Source organism: Girardinichthys multiradiatus, chromosome 13 (assembly GCF_021462225.1).
Source record: "Girardinichthys multiradiatus isolate DD_20200921_A chromosome 13, DD_fGirMul_XY1, whole genome shotgun sequence".
Lineage (NCBI taxonomy): Eukaryota > Metazoa > Chordata > Actinopteri > Cyprinodontiformes > Goodeidae > Girardinichthys > Girardinichthys multiradiatus.
Window position 1 is genome coordinate 20,980,995 of NC_061806.1, and position 16,367 is coordinate 20,997,361.

Here is a 16,367-nt window from a genome sequence, read left to right on the forward strand (position 1 = left end):
GAAATAGTTTAATAGAACAACTGTGCCTGTTTCTGTATTAGATAAATTACACAAAAAGTCATTATTGTTCAAGTAACCATTTACCTGATTTTCTTTTAACAGCCTAAAGCATTCAGAACTAATTTTAACTCTTTAGCACAATGTCTATGTTTGGTCCATTTTTTACTGCATTTTGTGAATTGTTGTGTTTTATCCCGTGTTGCTGTTGTTTATTTCCTAGCCAGCACCAATCTTGTAGCATGTAGCTCGACTTGTACCATTAATACAATAAACACACAGCACCTGCCAAAGTAGTATACCCCATGAACGTTCTTATGTTTTGTCACATTACAACTACAACGTTCAATGCATTTTATTGGGATTTTATGAGATAGAAACCAAGTTATGCAAAATTGTGAAGTGGAAAGGAGTGATAGATGTTTTTCAAAATTATATATACAAAAATATAAAACTCACAAATCAAGCACAGAGATTATCTATCTAAGAAGGAAGGAAGCCATAAAAAGTCCCATTTGCAGCTGTTATGATATGTTAAAAGATGGGTTTCATCCAATCTCACTAAGCTAGAACTACTGTCCAAAGAAGAATTGACAAAAAAGTTTTGTAAATGAGCAAAGCCGGTACAGACATACGCAAAAAAGACTGGCAAGGAAAGATGGCTTTACAAAGAACTAACTCTGAGGGGACTGAATACAAATATCCGCAATATTTTTCAGATTTTTACTTGTCAAAACGTTTGAAAACTATATATTATTTTCATTCCATGTAACACAACTTAGTTTTGACCTATCACATAAAATTGCCAATAGAAGAGATTCGAGTTTGTAGTTGTAACAAAACAAAATGTGAAAAAGTTCAAAGGGTATGGATACTATTTTTATGACATTTCTGGGACTGAATCTGTACGGAGAAGTTTCCAGGATATAAGATAAATGATAATGAATTTTTCTTGCCTCTATAAAAAATAGAATACTACTACTTCACCAACATGCTAGTAAAGATTTTCTTTAAAATCATCCAGTGAATTACTGCAGCTTTCACTCGTTGAGTAACATATATCACATAACAATGGCACTTTTATGTGTCACACCAGAGCTGTTTGATAAAAAAACAGTATTTGATGTGCTTGGCAGGAATGCATCATGTTTTTGCAATGTACACCTACGTGTTTGAAGTCCTTGAAGGGGACAAACTGGACAATGTCCCGGAGAACTGGCTCCCCTTTGGGGGAACGCAGGATCCCATCGTCGCCGTCGAGGATCTGCATGTCGGTGAAGTCAGCGTTACCCACGCCAACGATGATAACGGACATGGGCAGGTGGGAGGCGTGGACGATGGCCTCCCGCGTGTCCGCCATGTCAGTGATGACTCCGTCTGTCAGGATTAGCAGGATGAAGTATTCCTGGTGTGACAGGTTAAAAAGTGAGGAATAGATGTTGAATGAAACTGATGTTTTATGTGTGGCTTCCTGAGAGGAACTGATTTAAATAAAACTGATTCTAATCCACTGGAGAGGCAGCGAGAAGTAGAGATGCAGAGAAAAGTCATGCTCTAAAACCTATGACTGGAATTAAATTAATATCAAAAATCTTCAAATGCACACACATCTCCCTTTTCATTTTATTACATTTAACTCATCTTATCCCCCTCTGATTTTTCACGTTTTGTCTTTTTCCTTATTTTTTCCTTCCATCTCTCCTTGTCTCTCAGCAGTAAACAGTCACAGCAATAAGAAGAAACAATTTTTTTTATATATTTCATCTTTTTTCATTCTCTCTCTCACCATGGCCTCTTTGGTGTGCATCTCCTCGGAGGCAGAGGAGGCCACTTTCTGGATAATTGGGGCAATGTTGGTAGGCCCGTACAGCTGGATTTTAGGAAGGCAATTTTGGTAGGCCTCTACCACGCCTTGAATCCCTGCAACACAAACAAACGTGGGTTCTCACTACTTGTTTATTTGTTCTCAACCTTCAACCAGAGTATGCGCTGTACATAGCTGGCCTCTTGGAGTCGAAGTTCACGTACTTGCAAACGTATTTGCTAGAATAAATCAGGCTCTCTGTGTGCGATTGTGCTGCAAGGTGACTGAGCATTTTTCAAAAAGTGTTCCCTTATGGTCCGCACAAACACACGGGGATACAAACATGCACACCTTCGGGGCAGGGACTGCAACTACATGGGGAGAGGAGCACAGAAGCCTATTTCACACATACAGATTAGTGTTGTTTCTCTCTGTGTCGTGGAGCCTGAAATACATCCTGCAGCATTGTGACAAATTTCCCAGCTGCATTTGTCTGTGTGTGTGTGTGTGTGTGTGTGTGTGTGTGTGTGTGTGTGTGTGTGTGTGCTAATGCGTCCACGTGTAGCCATATGTATGTGTGTGTGAGGGAGAAAGATGGGAATGACAATGAGAGGATAGGCTTGTAGTGCTCTCTCTGTAGGTCTGTTTTAGTGCATCTAAAAGTAAGCTAGAGTTATGGGCATTTGAGGTGTGTTAGCTCACCGGCACATTCTGGATTTTCCTCATCGAAGTTCACAGCAAAGTCATGTGAAACCTGCAGGCAGGACAGACAGAAGAGAGAAGAGAGGGGGGAAGAGGGGGTATTTAACATCTGAGACAAACTGATCGCTCAGCACGTGTCAAGTCCAGTTTACAGTTATGATGCCACTTTTCTGCTTTCATGCTGGTCAAAAGCAAGCGGCACCTCCAAAAGAAGCTTAAATTTTAATCTGAACCATCCAGAGCTCCCCTTGCTTCACCGAGCACACATGGGCCCAACTCAGGTTTCTTACCTTGAAGTCTGGTGGTATCAGAGCACCAAAACCAAACGCAGGGAACATTTTATCACTGTAGAAAAGAAGAGAGACATGAGTCACTGAAAAATACAGACTAGAGAAATGCATGCATAATGTAAAATCTTTTATATACAGCACCTTCTGAAAGAATTCATTCTTTTTGAACGCTTTCACATTAGCATTAACATGCTACAGACACAAACTCTAGTGTATGTCATTAGGTTTTATGTGGTAGACCAACACAAAGTAGCATATTTGGTTTTAAAAATTGATTACTAATAAAAGTTTAAAAAGGAAGAGTGCATTTTTATTCCTCCGCCTGCAATCGGATATCCCAAAATAAAACCACTTGCCTTCAGAGGTCAAGTAATTAGTAAATACAGAGGTTTTAAGAAAACATTAGTGAACAAAGTTCATCAAGAAGAACAAGGAACACAACATACAGGTCAGAGGTAATATAGTTGTGAAGAAGTTAAAAGTATGGATAGGTATTATAACAACATTCCAAGCTATGAAAATCACCCAGAGCACAGTTCAATCCATCATCCAAAAAAGTATGACACACCTGCAGACCTACCACAAAATGGCCATCCACTTAAACTGACAAGCTGGGTAAGGAGAACCTCAATCAGAGAAGCTGCCAAAAGGTCCTTAGTAACTTTGTCAGAGCTTCAAAGATTCACAGCACACATGGGAGAATGTGCTAACAGGACCAATAATAGTTAGGCAGTCCACAAATCTGGCTTCTATGGGAAAGTGGAAAGTACAAAGTAGAACAAATCCAATTTGCAGTTTGCTACAAGCCATATAAGGGACACTTCATAGGAAGAGATCAATAGTGAGGCTTTTTTTTTTGCCTACATTTAAACTGCTATATGCAGTGAAATTAAAAATGGACATCACCCAAAACACAAGCTCTACCAGAGGTGGTTATGGTGACAATAGTACCCTGGGTGAGCTCCTACCTATGTCACCCCCCAACTATTTGAAATGCAAGAAATTATAACATTCTGGGGAGCGAAAAAATTTAGTTGAATCCATCTCAAAGCATGTAAGCAAGTCTCCCTATTTATAGCAGCAAGCAGGGGACGCCTACTCAACATATGGCGGCACCTACTCCCCATTGACTAAACGAAGCAAAGAAAACTGGTATATCACACAACTGACAGATAGATTATAGATGGGGTTTTGAGTGCCCTCCTTTCTAATGCCACCCTGGATAAGAGCCCATATAGCCTCTATCAAAAACTACAACCTACAGTGAAACATTGTCATTGCAGCATCATGGTGACTTGAACATGTATGGGGATACTTTTCTTTAGAAAGGACAGAGAAGATGTTCAGAGGTTATTGAATTGAAATGTAGGTGCAACTAAATACAGGGCAATCGTGAAAGAAAATCTGTTGGAGGATAAAGAGCGGGGCACAAGTTTACCTTCCAGCAAAACCATCAACTCTAAACATACAGCCACTGCGGTAATGAGTTGTTTTATATCAAAGCATATGCATGCGTTAGAAAGGCTTAGTCAAGGTGTAGAACCAAATCCAACTGAAAATCTGTGGCAGTCCTTTAAAATTGATGTTTAAATTTGACCGAGCTAGAGCTAATTTACAGAAAAGAGTGGACAGTCTCTAGTTGTTATAGGTTGTTGGAACCCTCCTCAAAAGACTGGCTGCTATCACTGCAGTAAAAGGTGGTCCTATAAATTATTGATACAATATGCCACACCTTTTTAATTTTTATTTGTAAAGGAAAAATTAAAAAGCATCATTATTCTACTTCTTCATAGTTTTACTTCATAGGTTGTGTTGGTGTATCACAGGTACTGTATAGCACAAGATACAAACTCCGTGTGAGAAGTTTTAGGGATAAAGCAAACAACTACCTATGGAGTTACTCTACCTGTCATAGTCCTGGCAGATCTCCCCTACTGCCACCAGTGCTTTGAGGTACTCATTGGGTTGGTAGGGATGGATGTAATGGAGAGAGCAACTATTTCTTGGATCCCCGTTGGATGCTGTGAAGTCTATGGCCACCTGAAACAAAAACCCACGCCCCGTCACATAGCACTAGTGGACACAAACCAGTGACGACACACATGTGCAAATATCAATGACTTTGTTCTGTCTGTGGCAGCGATCTTACCGTGAACTGAATCTGGCAGCCTCCCATGATGTAATCCAGGAAGGAGTACATTTTGATGATCTGTCAGGAGAGATCACTTTAATTAAGGCAGGGGTCATGAATTGTTCATTCGTTATGAAAAGATGGATAGATAGTAGTCGCTGTCTCGGCCGGTGCTTCCATAACTGACTCAAACTGGCTTTCTGCTTGAATCGTGATAATGAAATATGCACAGTACAATGAACACATGGTCACTTACAAAAGTGTACATCAGTGCCATTATATTCATTATTAGGAGCAGCAGGTTCAAACAACAAAATTGTGTTTTATCAAAATTGACAATTAAACAGACGTAGTATCTGCTCACTGGAAGAAGATGGAGCTATGTCTGGAAGAGGGGAATCAGTTCCTGTCACAGTGCCAGCCACGATTATTGGCAAAGATGTGTAAACAGCCTTTAAACAAATTCATCTTGTATTGCAGTAACACAACTGCCCTGCAAAATCTTTAAAAATCTAAACTTTACAGTTATTCAACTGGGAAAAATACCATGTTAAGAAATTGCTTTTGACAAAATCTCCAGGGCAAAATTTATTGGAGCCCTAACTTTTAATATTTTTTGCCAATAGGACAACACTTTGTCTTAAATAACATTTCGCATAGAAAGAGAGGGATCTCTAGGAATTCCTCTGTGCACAATATCTCTAGATATTCTCTAAAGCTTTCTTCTTTTCAGCTTACCCCACAGGCTTTCTAAGCATTTAGATCTGGGGACTGACATGGAGGAAGGTTAAATTTGTTTCTGATAAACCACTTGTGTGTTGATATGATTATAGGTTCTGGACACAGGTCCTACTGAATTACCCAATGTTGACCCTATTTGAAATTCCTGGCTGAGGCCTTCTGGCAATAATTCACTTCAAAAAGGTTCCCAGGAAGATTGAAAGAGAAACAGGCCCACAGCATCACAGATCTTCCAACATACATAACAGTAGGCCTGAGATGCTTTGCTATATGTTTGTGTTATGTTTGATGCCAAACCTACCCATAGCTAATTATTTACATTTGCAATGGTAGGACAGAAAAATATCTTTCTGAAGGATCAATCCCAAATAACCAATTGACATATCATGGTTGTTGATAATAGCAAGAAGCACCTTTTAGCTGCTGCTCTCTAACTGTCTACTTTGGAGATTTGTTATAATCTCCTATTCTCCTCACCATGAGTGTGCACAGGATAAAGAAATCTCCATGCCTCAGAGCCTGTGTCTTTCTGCATTGCTTGGTGCCAGTTTTTACTACTCAGGTTTTGGATTTGCATTTTTGCCTTGGACTCGGTTTTAAATAAGTATGGACTTTGTTGTATTGAACCGTAGCTTTAATTGAACATGCCTTCCTCCACTTCTGCAATTTGCATTATACTTAATATCTAAAAAAAAGTGCCAGGGTCAGATTATGCTTCAGCAATAAAAGAAAAAAAAACCTTTTGCACATCTTTATCAAGGGTTCTAAAATTGTTGTGAGCACTGTATGTATGTGATGGCTTTCTCATACAGGCAAGGTCTAGTATGTACGACATAAATAAGGCCTTAAGTCCCCCAAAGGTCCTGTACAGACCTCTGTTTGAAGTGAACATGTACATACTATTTGTTTTTATTGATTCCAAACCATTGCACATGAAGAGAATGCACCTAGCTAGCACACTTAAAGTTGATGTTTTGAATAGATACATCTTGGTTTTCCATGCATAAATCTCTGCACATGTCAACAGCTAAATAGAATCAGGCCCTAAAGTAACCGTTGTAGCGGTTCTACGAGAAGGGCCCTAGCAGGCCGCTCCTGCAGAACATTTGTAGATTTGCTGACATGCCCTCAGGCCCCAAAGAGCCACTTTTGCTCCTGCTTCTACAAAATAAAAATTTAAAAAAGATTAATTTTATTTTGAAAACTGAGGAAATAAAATTTTACTAATTGCTATTATCAGATCTTAGATCAAAATTAATTACTTAATTTTTCCAAAGACAAATAAATATTTATTTTGTAGAATGAGGCCAGCTGGATAAGCCCTTTCAATAAAGATGGACAATTAAGAACGATATGTAGCCCACTTAAAATCTAAATTGCATAGTCTGAAGCTAAAGAAACATTAAATTACTTTTAAAAGCCTTGTACTATTGGTGCCCTTACTCTGTAGATATTATATGCAGATATTGCATAAAAACATGCAAAAGAACTACTAAAACCACTCTTTCGTATTGCCTTTATATTTAAAACATTTGTTATTTGGTTATTTAAGAGCCACATTGGATGAGCACCCTGGACTAAGGAGTCCAGATCGGACCTGAAGCAGGATGGCTGCTTTCAAGAACACAGGTAGAACAGTCAAGGGTTTCAAAGGTACATGCTGGGTTTATGGCTGTGGCATGAAATGTGCTGGGGTGTTTTTCTATTTAGCCTCCTTACGTTATATTACATAACACTGTCACATAAATTGTTATCTCTAACAAAATTTAATCTAAATGTACAGAATAACAAATATGTTCTACACACAATGTTAGAAATTGACTGGAAATTCAGAAGAAAAGAAGAAACATCCAAACTCAAAATATAAAACCAACTGAGACCCCTTTGAGTGTCATGTAGATTATCTCAACATCCCAGAGCACGTTTGGCTCTGGTCACTCTCTTTAAATGAGCCAAAAATGCAGGAAAATCTGCTTGTTTGCCTAATCTGGACTGCTCTCTACTGACACTGGTGTATTAATATGCATCAGTGCCCATGAAATTCTTTTTAACATAAGTTGCAAAAAGGACATGATCCTCCCAAAGCAGCATAAGATTAGCCAGTATAATGTGCCAAAAGTAAGGATGTTTGAAGTAAATACTGTATATTGGGCCTTGGACAAGTATTCACACCCGTTGAACTTTCTCACATTTTACCACATTACAAACACACATTTCAGTATGTTTTATCAGGGTTTTGTATGTAAGACCAACACAACGTAGCTCAGAATTGTAGAGTGGAAGAAAAAGCATAAATGGCTTTCAAAATTCTTTACAAATAAAAACCTAAAAATGTGTGCTGTTTGGATTCAGCCTCCCTCTGTCCCCTGAAGTACCACCTGTCAATTCAAGTCTTTTGGTGTATACCTCCACCGGCCTTAGACATGTATTCACTTTTTGCTCATGCAGAATGAATAAAGAGCACCTGTAAACGGCTGTTCTAGAGGATTGCCAGACGATTCAGTGCTGAATTGCAATTACATCTGGACTTCCTAAAAACTCTGACCAGCTTCCATGTCCCTGTTAACGATCAGTGTCTCCATAGCCTGATGCTGCCACCACATTTCCCAGTGCACAGGGTGATTGTTAGTGTAACTTTTCTATCATACAAAGCATTGTGCATGTAAGCCTAAATTAATTCTGTCTGCTGTGTTCCTGGTCTTCATGTTGCTGTTTATTTTCTAATGTTCTCTAAAAAACCTCAGAGGCCAGAACAGCTGTGTTCATACTGAGATTAAATTATACATATGTGGGCTCTCTTTACTAATTATATATAAGGCAGTTGTACTGGGATTTATGTAAGGGTTTATGTAGAGTAAAAGGGCCTACACTGAAATGAAAGGCCACACTTTTCAGATTTTTTAGTGTTAAAAATTTTTTTAAACCACACAATAGTTTTCCTTCCACTTAGTTTTATTTTGTGTTGGTCTATTACAAAAATTCCAATAACATATATTAAAGTTTGTAGTTGTAATGAGAGACAATGCAAAAAATATATTTGGTAAATGTTGGTATACCTAAAGCTCTGAGTTATAACAAATAATCAGCAAAACAAAAGAAAATCTGTTAAGATTTGTTGTCATCGTTTGTTTAAATTATGATCGAAGGGAACACACAAACATCAAAACACTGCAAATCAGGATGATGCTGTGTAACATTACCTTGCAGTGGTTGAGTATGACAGTTCCAGAGTTTCTGTAATTCTTCTTCTTCATCTGATATTTGGGGTTGATGCATTCCCACTGGATCTGAGAAAAGACAAGAAGTGGGTGGGTGCTGGCACTCGAGGGTGTTTTAAGCCACTTTCTGAATATTGTTACACAAGAAATTATTTAAATGTGGTGTACAGGGAGCACAGAGGAAGCTGCGTGCCTAATTACATGCAGAGCACATACAAGCCAAGGCTTTGATTTTGAGTGTGCATTTTATTACCTGCTTGCCCTCCTGTTCTGCCCTCATCGTCTCCTTAAACGTGGTCTGAAACTCTCCAATAAAGTCGTGTTTGCCATTGGAGTCCCAGTCCCAAACAGTACACTAGGGCAAAAATAGAAACACACATAGAGACACATGGAAAGGTAAGATGAAGGCACACACATGCACCCACAGGCCCGCAAAGAAATGCCATGCTGAATGATTGATAGAGTGGTGTTGGTGGGGGGGCCACTGAGCAGTAAAATATTAATCTGAGGATGCTGAGAGGCTTAAGAGACAGCTTTATGAGTGTCAGAGTTTAGACATAATAGTTTTTCTCTCTCAGAGGAGCTATTTCACAATAAAATGACTACAATCAAAAAGGGGTCAAAGTACAAAGCTTAAATGCCTTACAAAGAAGCAATCTGGTCATTTCAAAATATGACAAAGGCGTTTATACAAGCATACACGCACAGGCCACTGTATTAGGGACAGATTTTTTACAGTTGCAGCGAACTGTGGCGCGGTGCTAAGAGTTGTTGTCATGCAATTCAAAAGCAGTGGGTCCCATTGCAGCTTCCAGCTACCATACGCCTATATGTTCCCCTTCGCAAGGCACTTAACCCCAAGTTGTCTAGCAGTGTGCATATGTGAATGTTCGGCATTAGTGAGTGCAACTGGGTGAATTAGGCTCTATTGTAAAGGGCTTTGAGTGGTCTGTATGACCAGAAAAGCGCTATAGAAATCCAGTCTGTTTACCATTTTCATGTTGAATTGCTTGTTACCAGAAATAGTGAATCACCTAATCACATGGCAGACACTTAGTGCATTTAGTCATCTAAATGTGGGGAAGAGAACTTGCTAAAGGTTAAATTTAGCATCAAAATGTAAAACAAAGGGGATATATGTAACTCTAAATGTGGCATGGTTGTTGGTCAGTGATGGACTGGTGACCTGTCCAGTATGTTCTCTGCCTCATGCCAAAAACTTGCAGGAGATAGGCACGAGCCCCCACCAGCCCCCTCTGAAAGCTATGTGGGTAAGCAGCAATAAATAGATAATTATTCATCTGAGTATGTCAGATACTGACGATCTGATCAGATTTTCACTCAAAACTATCTCTAGATTGTACATAAAAGAAACGGACTACTGAGCCACATTTGTCTGGACAAAAATATCTTATTAATGTTAAGAGCCGGGGTAAAATGAGCAAACTAGTTTGAGATAATAGAAAGCTGACTCTGGTATCCACCTACTACAACTAAGGTTTTCAGAATACCTTTTCTCTAAACGCAAAGGTTTAACCTTGAAGCAGAAAGGCTACAGCAACTGAAAACCATGTTGGGCACCACTCCTATCAGATAAAAACTGGAAACTAAGACTACAGTTTCCACAGACTCACCAAAATTCGACAACAGGTTGGAAAAATGCTACTTGGTGCGACGAGCCTCGATTTAAGCTGCGACATTTATATTGTAGGGTCAGACTTTGGTGTAAACAAAATGAAAGCACAGATGGATCCTCCCTTTATCAACAGTTTAGACTGCTGGTGGTGGAGTAATGGTGTGGAGAATATTTTCTTGGCACACTTTCGGTTTCTCAACTGAATTTTGTTTAAACACTACAGCCAAACACAATATTGTTGCTAACCATGTCCATACCTCTATGAGCACAAGAATGGACCAGTTTCTTCTGATGGCTACTTCAATTGGAATAATGCATCATGGTGTAAAGCTCAAATCTTCTCAAACTGGTTTCTTCAACATGACAATGAGTTCACTGTACTCCAGTGGCCTCCACAGTCAAGAGATCTCAATCCAATAGTGCACCTTCAGGATGTGGCAAAACTGGAGCTCTAATTTGCAGCAACCATATGATCACCAAACTATCCCACAAATAAGCAGGCCAGTGTAAATATGGGCTTTTCCGCTGCGATACTGTGTTCAATAACATCCTAGAGAGTAGGTTTATGAGGTAATACTTATATCCAGATGAATCATATGTCTGTTCCGCTGTAGAGGGCTAATTTACTGTAAATCCTGTGACCCTCTTCCCTTTAGGTCATACCAGCAACCAGCAATTTGAACCAGTCCAACAATGGTGATTAAAACCAAAGACCAGCAATAATCCTCTTATTTCCTGTCTCCCACTTAAGCTGCTGAGAGCCCACACCTGAAGTGTGTGTGCCCTTTTTTTGTCTTTGAGTGTGTCTCATAATTTGTGCTTTTTTTTGTAATTTCTGTGTAGAAGGGAAGGGAGTGCTTGCTTTTGCAGCCCCACTCCCACTTCAAGAGGCTGAGAGGCTGTGCAAAGGACTAATGAAAAAAATGAAGAAGCTCTGTTCCATTCACTGAATACTAACTGGTGGTGAAAGCGAGAGACCAATGAAAGAGGGAGAGAGAAGGAAGAGTAGGGAGGTGAAGAAACGAGTAAGGGGAAGTACAATAGAAAAGGCAGCCAGACTCTGCTGAGGAGGGTTATGCATTTATGCATCGGTCAGTTAAAGACCCCAGTGAAAGGAAAGTCCTGTACTGAATAGAAATCTCTGCCCTGCCATTTCTAACTATCGCTCTGATGCTTCAAACAGGTAGCCCTGGAAACCATGGCCGATGGCATCCATGTGCGTTTCTGAGTGCACAAGCCCTTTCTCCTGCTGTCAAGAGCCACGTAGAGTTAAGAAGCCTTTGAATAATTAATGAACAAGTTCATGTTTATTCATGAGGAGAATAAATGTTCACAGCTGATGTACAGCTTTGCATACACACTGAAGCGCAGGCAGGGAAAGGTGAGAGTTTAAGATGACCACTGAGCCCTTTAAATAACACAGTCGCCTCATGAGGCACTTGACCCAAACTAAATCTCTGGATAGAAAGTGGAAAGAGCTGATTTATGACCTACTAACATCATAATATTCAGTTTCATTCTTGGAAAGACTTCTATGGCAAGTATGAGCGCTTGTAAACACCTTATAAAGTCACATAAGCTTCTTTTGGTTTTTGCTTGGATGAGTTTCTTCCTGTAAACGGCTTCTAGTTCTTCCAGAATAAAATTCTTCTTTTAAGATAAGTCTACAAATTAGTAGTAAATATAGTTGAGGGAGAGGGTGGACTGTGCCCTTGAGGGCTAGTCTTTGCCTCAAGGGAAGGAGATTGGGTATCTTAGTGTCTTGTATCTTAAGGATGGTAAGATAGAACAGGAGATGGTTAAGGCTGGAGCAATATGAGTTTTGGTCCTGTCAGAGTGAAGGAAAAGCTGAACTGAAAAGCTCTCGATTTTCTGATCCATCAACGTCCAACCCTCAGATACTCTCATGAGATATGGATCATGGCAGGAAGAATAAGATTCACACTGCAGAATGGCTGGGCTCACCCTTAGACATAGAGTGAAGAGCTACATCTTCCAGGGAGGCTTGGAGTATAACCTCTGCTCCTTTGTATTGAAAGGAGCCAGATGAGAGGGTTTCGGCATCTGATCAGGATGCCTTCCCTTTTTGAGGTTTTCATGCTATGTCCCACTGTTAAGAGACCTCGGGAGAGACCCAGAACTCACTGGAGGGACTGTTTATCAGGCCAGATCAAAACATTTTGACTGCATATTGAGCAAGTATAAACCTGTGTTAATGGTCCTGACCCTTTTCTGGAAGGTTCTTTTATTTTATTTTTAGATGTTTTCTGATGTATTCTATGACTGAATGCATTTTTCATGTAATTTTTACTGTACCTCAGGCTGCCAAACACAGCCCAAACCATGATCAATCCAGCCTAGTGCTTAACACTTTTATTTGCCCTTTTTGGAAGATCAAAAACATTGGTTTATTTTAGCAAGAATATTTTGGTTACTGCCTCCCGGGGACATTTTTCGAAATCATACCATGTTTCTTTAGATACAGCCTTACTTAGAGTGTCACAGTTTTCGGCTCTTGAAGCAGATATTGTGCTGACAGTGCAAAAAAGGTTTTCGTCTGCCTACTCTGTGAATGTCATATTTGTGGTGCAGTGGTTGTAAAACAGTGGATACATACTTTAAGAGTATAGTGAATCTTCTTGAAAAATGTTTTGCAATGAAAACTAGGACTCAAATTGCCAATCAATACAATCAACTATTTGTTATTTCCAAAACAGCCCTGTATAGACACATGGTGCAAAGAAAGTGTCATGATATTCGTGATGGCTTGCCATTGATGACACGACAAACAAGTTTATCACCTTTGAAACACAGATATTTTAGTTTTAATTACTTAGTAACATTTTTGATACTGTTGTGATGAAACTCCATGAAGTCTGAATTTGAGAAGGACCAGAAGCTATCCAATAATAAATGTTTTGAGTAAACTTTAGCTACTTTATGCAGAAAACTGTTACAAAATTTTCCCTTCAAAGGCAACAGGTTACTTCTGCGTATATGCTTGCTGGCATGGTTCATGCTCTTACAAAGAAACTCGCATGTCTCTCTCTTTAGTGTTAAAAGTTATCTTGTTCTACATTTTGTGAATTTGAACTCTATTTTTGTTAACTGGACTTTCTTGATTATATTACGTAATCAAAAAAACAACAGCCTAAAATAGTCTTTCTCACATTTATTTGCAATCAACTTGCATAGTTTCCTGATTTCAGAGAGAATAAATAACTTAGGCACTGCTGATTGTCGGCAAAGGCTATTAGGAATTAGTGTATTTATTAAGCTTCGAGTTTTGCCTTACTTGAACAAGCCATGGCTAAAAATATCTCATTACAGTCTGAACTCTTTATATGTGAGGCTCTTTTGTATGCACAGGCCTGTGCATGTCACTTTATGTGATAGTTTTCTTAACCATTACAAAAAATCCTTTTTATCTAGTAAGGAAAGAGAATCATTATGAAAAGAAACTTCAGTAGGCATTCAGATACTGTTTGGATTTGCTCCTCTAAACACATTTTGTTTCTCACTAAGGCACTTTACATTATGAAAGAAGCTGTGCCCAAGGTTTTCCACACAGAGCTTGGCAGATTGTAGATAAGATTAAATAAAAGTTTGCTCCTATTATTTTCCGTTTGCTCAAGCAGTGGGACTTTGAAACTCACCTTTAGTTCCCTATCATGGTCTCCACTGCAGAGAGTGTTCAAGGAAACTTTAAATGATTTCCAAACTGGGCTCAGGTTGTTCATCACTGTCTGTAAAAGGAAATAAAAATATATTTTAAAAACAGATCTACAACAGTTGACCACAAAATTGCAAAAACTAGACTTTTTCACATTCTGCCATGTTTTGATCTAACCCCTTCCATTGTAGCTCTGGCTCTATGTTGAGGGCCAATGTCCTGCTGAAAGGTTAATCACCACTCCAGTCTCAAGTATTTTGAAGATTTTAAAATGTGTTTTCGCTGCATTCCCCTGCATTTAGCCCATAGTGAAGAAAAGCATCCCTGCCTGATACTGTCACCACTATGTTTCACTGTAGAGATGGTGTTTTTAAGGGTCGTCTGTGGTGTCAGTTTTCCACCACTCATAGCATTTTGCAGGTAGGCCAAACAGCTCAGTTTTAGGCTTCTACATGTTTTCTGTGTTCCCTGCATGGCTTGCAGTGGTTTTCTTGAGCGCAGTGGGCTCTTGTGGTTTTCTTTTAACAAAAGCTTTCTTCTTACCACTCTCTTGTGAAGGCCAAATTTCAACAGCTTATCTCACCTGAGCTGTGGATCTCAGCAGCTCCTGCAGAGTTAACATGCACCTCTTGACTGCATATCTGATTAATGCTCCCCTTGAATGGCTTAACAGTTTAGGTGGACAGCCATGTTTTGGTAGATTTCTCTAAAGAAGCATTGATGCCTTCACAGAACAGCTGGATTTATACTGAGATCATATTACAAAAAACTCTGTTTACTAATTGAGGGACTTCTGTGTGTGTGTGTGTGTGTGTGTGAGTGAATATGCTCCAATCACCTCAGTTCGGTGTACAAGCGACTCAGACCCATCGTCATTTACTCTGAAAATCTCCAGAAAAGGGTCTGACTTACTGAAGAAATCCTTTACAGAGAAAAAGGAAGAAAACATTCACTTTGATCATAAGCATAAATCATTCATATACTATCATAGCCATCTTTTCACCTCCTATCGCTCACTTTCTTTTTGTTCCAACCAGCCATCCTCTCCTGTCCTCTCCAATTTATCCACCCCTCCCTCGCTTGTACTCTATCAATCCTCTTGGGCACAACTTGTTTGGATTAGTCATCTGTGGCTGTGGGTGAGGGCATGTGTGTGTGTGTGTGTGTGTGTGTGTGTGTGTGTGTGTGTGTGTGTGTGTGTGTGTGTATGTGTGTGTGTGTGTGTGTGTGTGTGTGTGTGTGTGTGTGAAGGGAAGCCAAAAATTAATCTAGTTCTGTGTGTGTGCGTGGTTGGGTTCTTGAGATAAAGGAGGGTTATTGTAGCAGGGAGGTGCCACCAATCTCACCAGGTCTTCTTTTATGAGCCCAGATTGTACCTCTCTGTATTGAATAGGTTGCTTCTTAATGAGATCTCACTGGTCTCCGTATACAAACTCACGTCATGCACATAAAACTCACATTCCCAAACATCAAAAACAAATAACTGCACAAACCTTGTCATCCAGCTTCCGAGCGCTGAAACCGAGTTCAACGTAATCGTCATTCCCCGACAACTCCTCTGCTGTCACCTATACAGATGAAGTGGGGTGGCGGGGTGGTATTAGGGTGGTGGAGTGGGAGACGGACACAGAGGCGTGTAAGAATGAGGTTAGGGGAAAATGAGATGGAAATAAGGAACAGTGCAGTGCAAGGGGGGAAACATCATCAAATTAATTATCTTCAGAGCCTCTGGGTGTGCGACGTGGTGCATGTGATTTGTGCGCGTGTAGGTGCATTGAACTGAGGTGGGGCTTGCTTTAGAAGTGATGTTGTACCATTATGGAAGACTTTCCAGCAGTGTTTCCCTGTTTGAGCAGAGCCTTGGTCAGTTTCCTCTGTGAGACAATCTGAAACGAACAATAACAGGAACTCAAGTTGCAGCACCAGCCCATATGAACCACCGTGATCTCAAACAGATAAAATGAAAGGATCAACAAAAGCACATCAATGCAATGATAAAATTGTTTATTTTTAAAAGAATCTGTAGCATATATACTCCATCTCTTGTCTTATGATTCTAGAATCTAGATTCAAAAAGCAAAAACTCAGCCATCTTTTTATATTTGTACATCTGATTGTTGAATTTATTTTAGACATCTTACAATCATTCTCATTCATATTTAACACAAAAAATTA

General features: G+C 39.5%; 1 protein-coding gene across 1 annotated transcript in view; it reads right to left on the reverse strand.

The window, feature by feature from the left end:
- cpne4b (copine IVb) overlaps window positions 1-16,367 on the reverse strand; it is a 48,004-nt gene that overhangs the window by 12,271 nt on the left and 19,366 nt on the right. The window contains exons 4-15 of the mRNA XM_047382958.1: window positions 16,007-16,078; window positions 15,686-15,760; window positions 15,031-15,114; window positions 14,176-14,265; window positions 9,137-9,238; window positions 8,866-8,952; window positions 4,943-5,002; window positions 4,700-4,833; window positions 2,794-2,848; window positions 2,504-2,555; window positions 1,784-1,917; window positions 1,166-1,402 (exon numbers count right to left, since the gene is read on the reverse strand). Coding sequence (XP_047238914.1) covers window positions 1,166-1,402; window positions 1,784-1,917; window positions 2,504-2,555; window positions 2,794-2,848; window positions 4,700-4,833; window positions 4,943-5,002; window positions 8,866-8,952; window positions 9,137-9,238; window positions 14,176-14,265; window positions 15,031-15,114; window positions 15,686-15,760; window positions 16,007-16,078 — 1,182 coding nt within the window. The remainder of the gene's footprint in view (window positions 1-1,165; window positions 1,403-1,783; window positions 1,918-2,503; window positions 2,556-2,793; window positions 2,849-4,699; window positions 4,834-4,942; window positions 5,003-8,865; window positions 8,953-9,136; window positions 9,239-14,175; window positions 14,266-15,030; window positions 15,115-15,685; window positions 15,761-16,006; window positions 16,079-16,367) is intronic.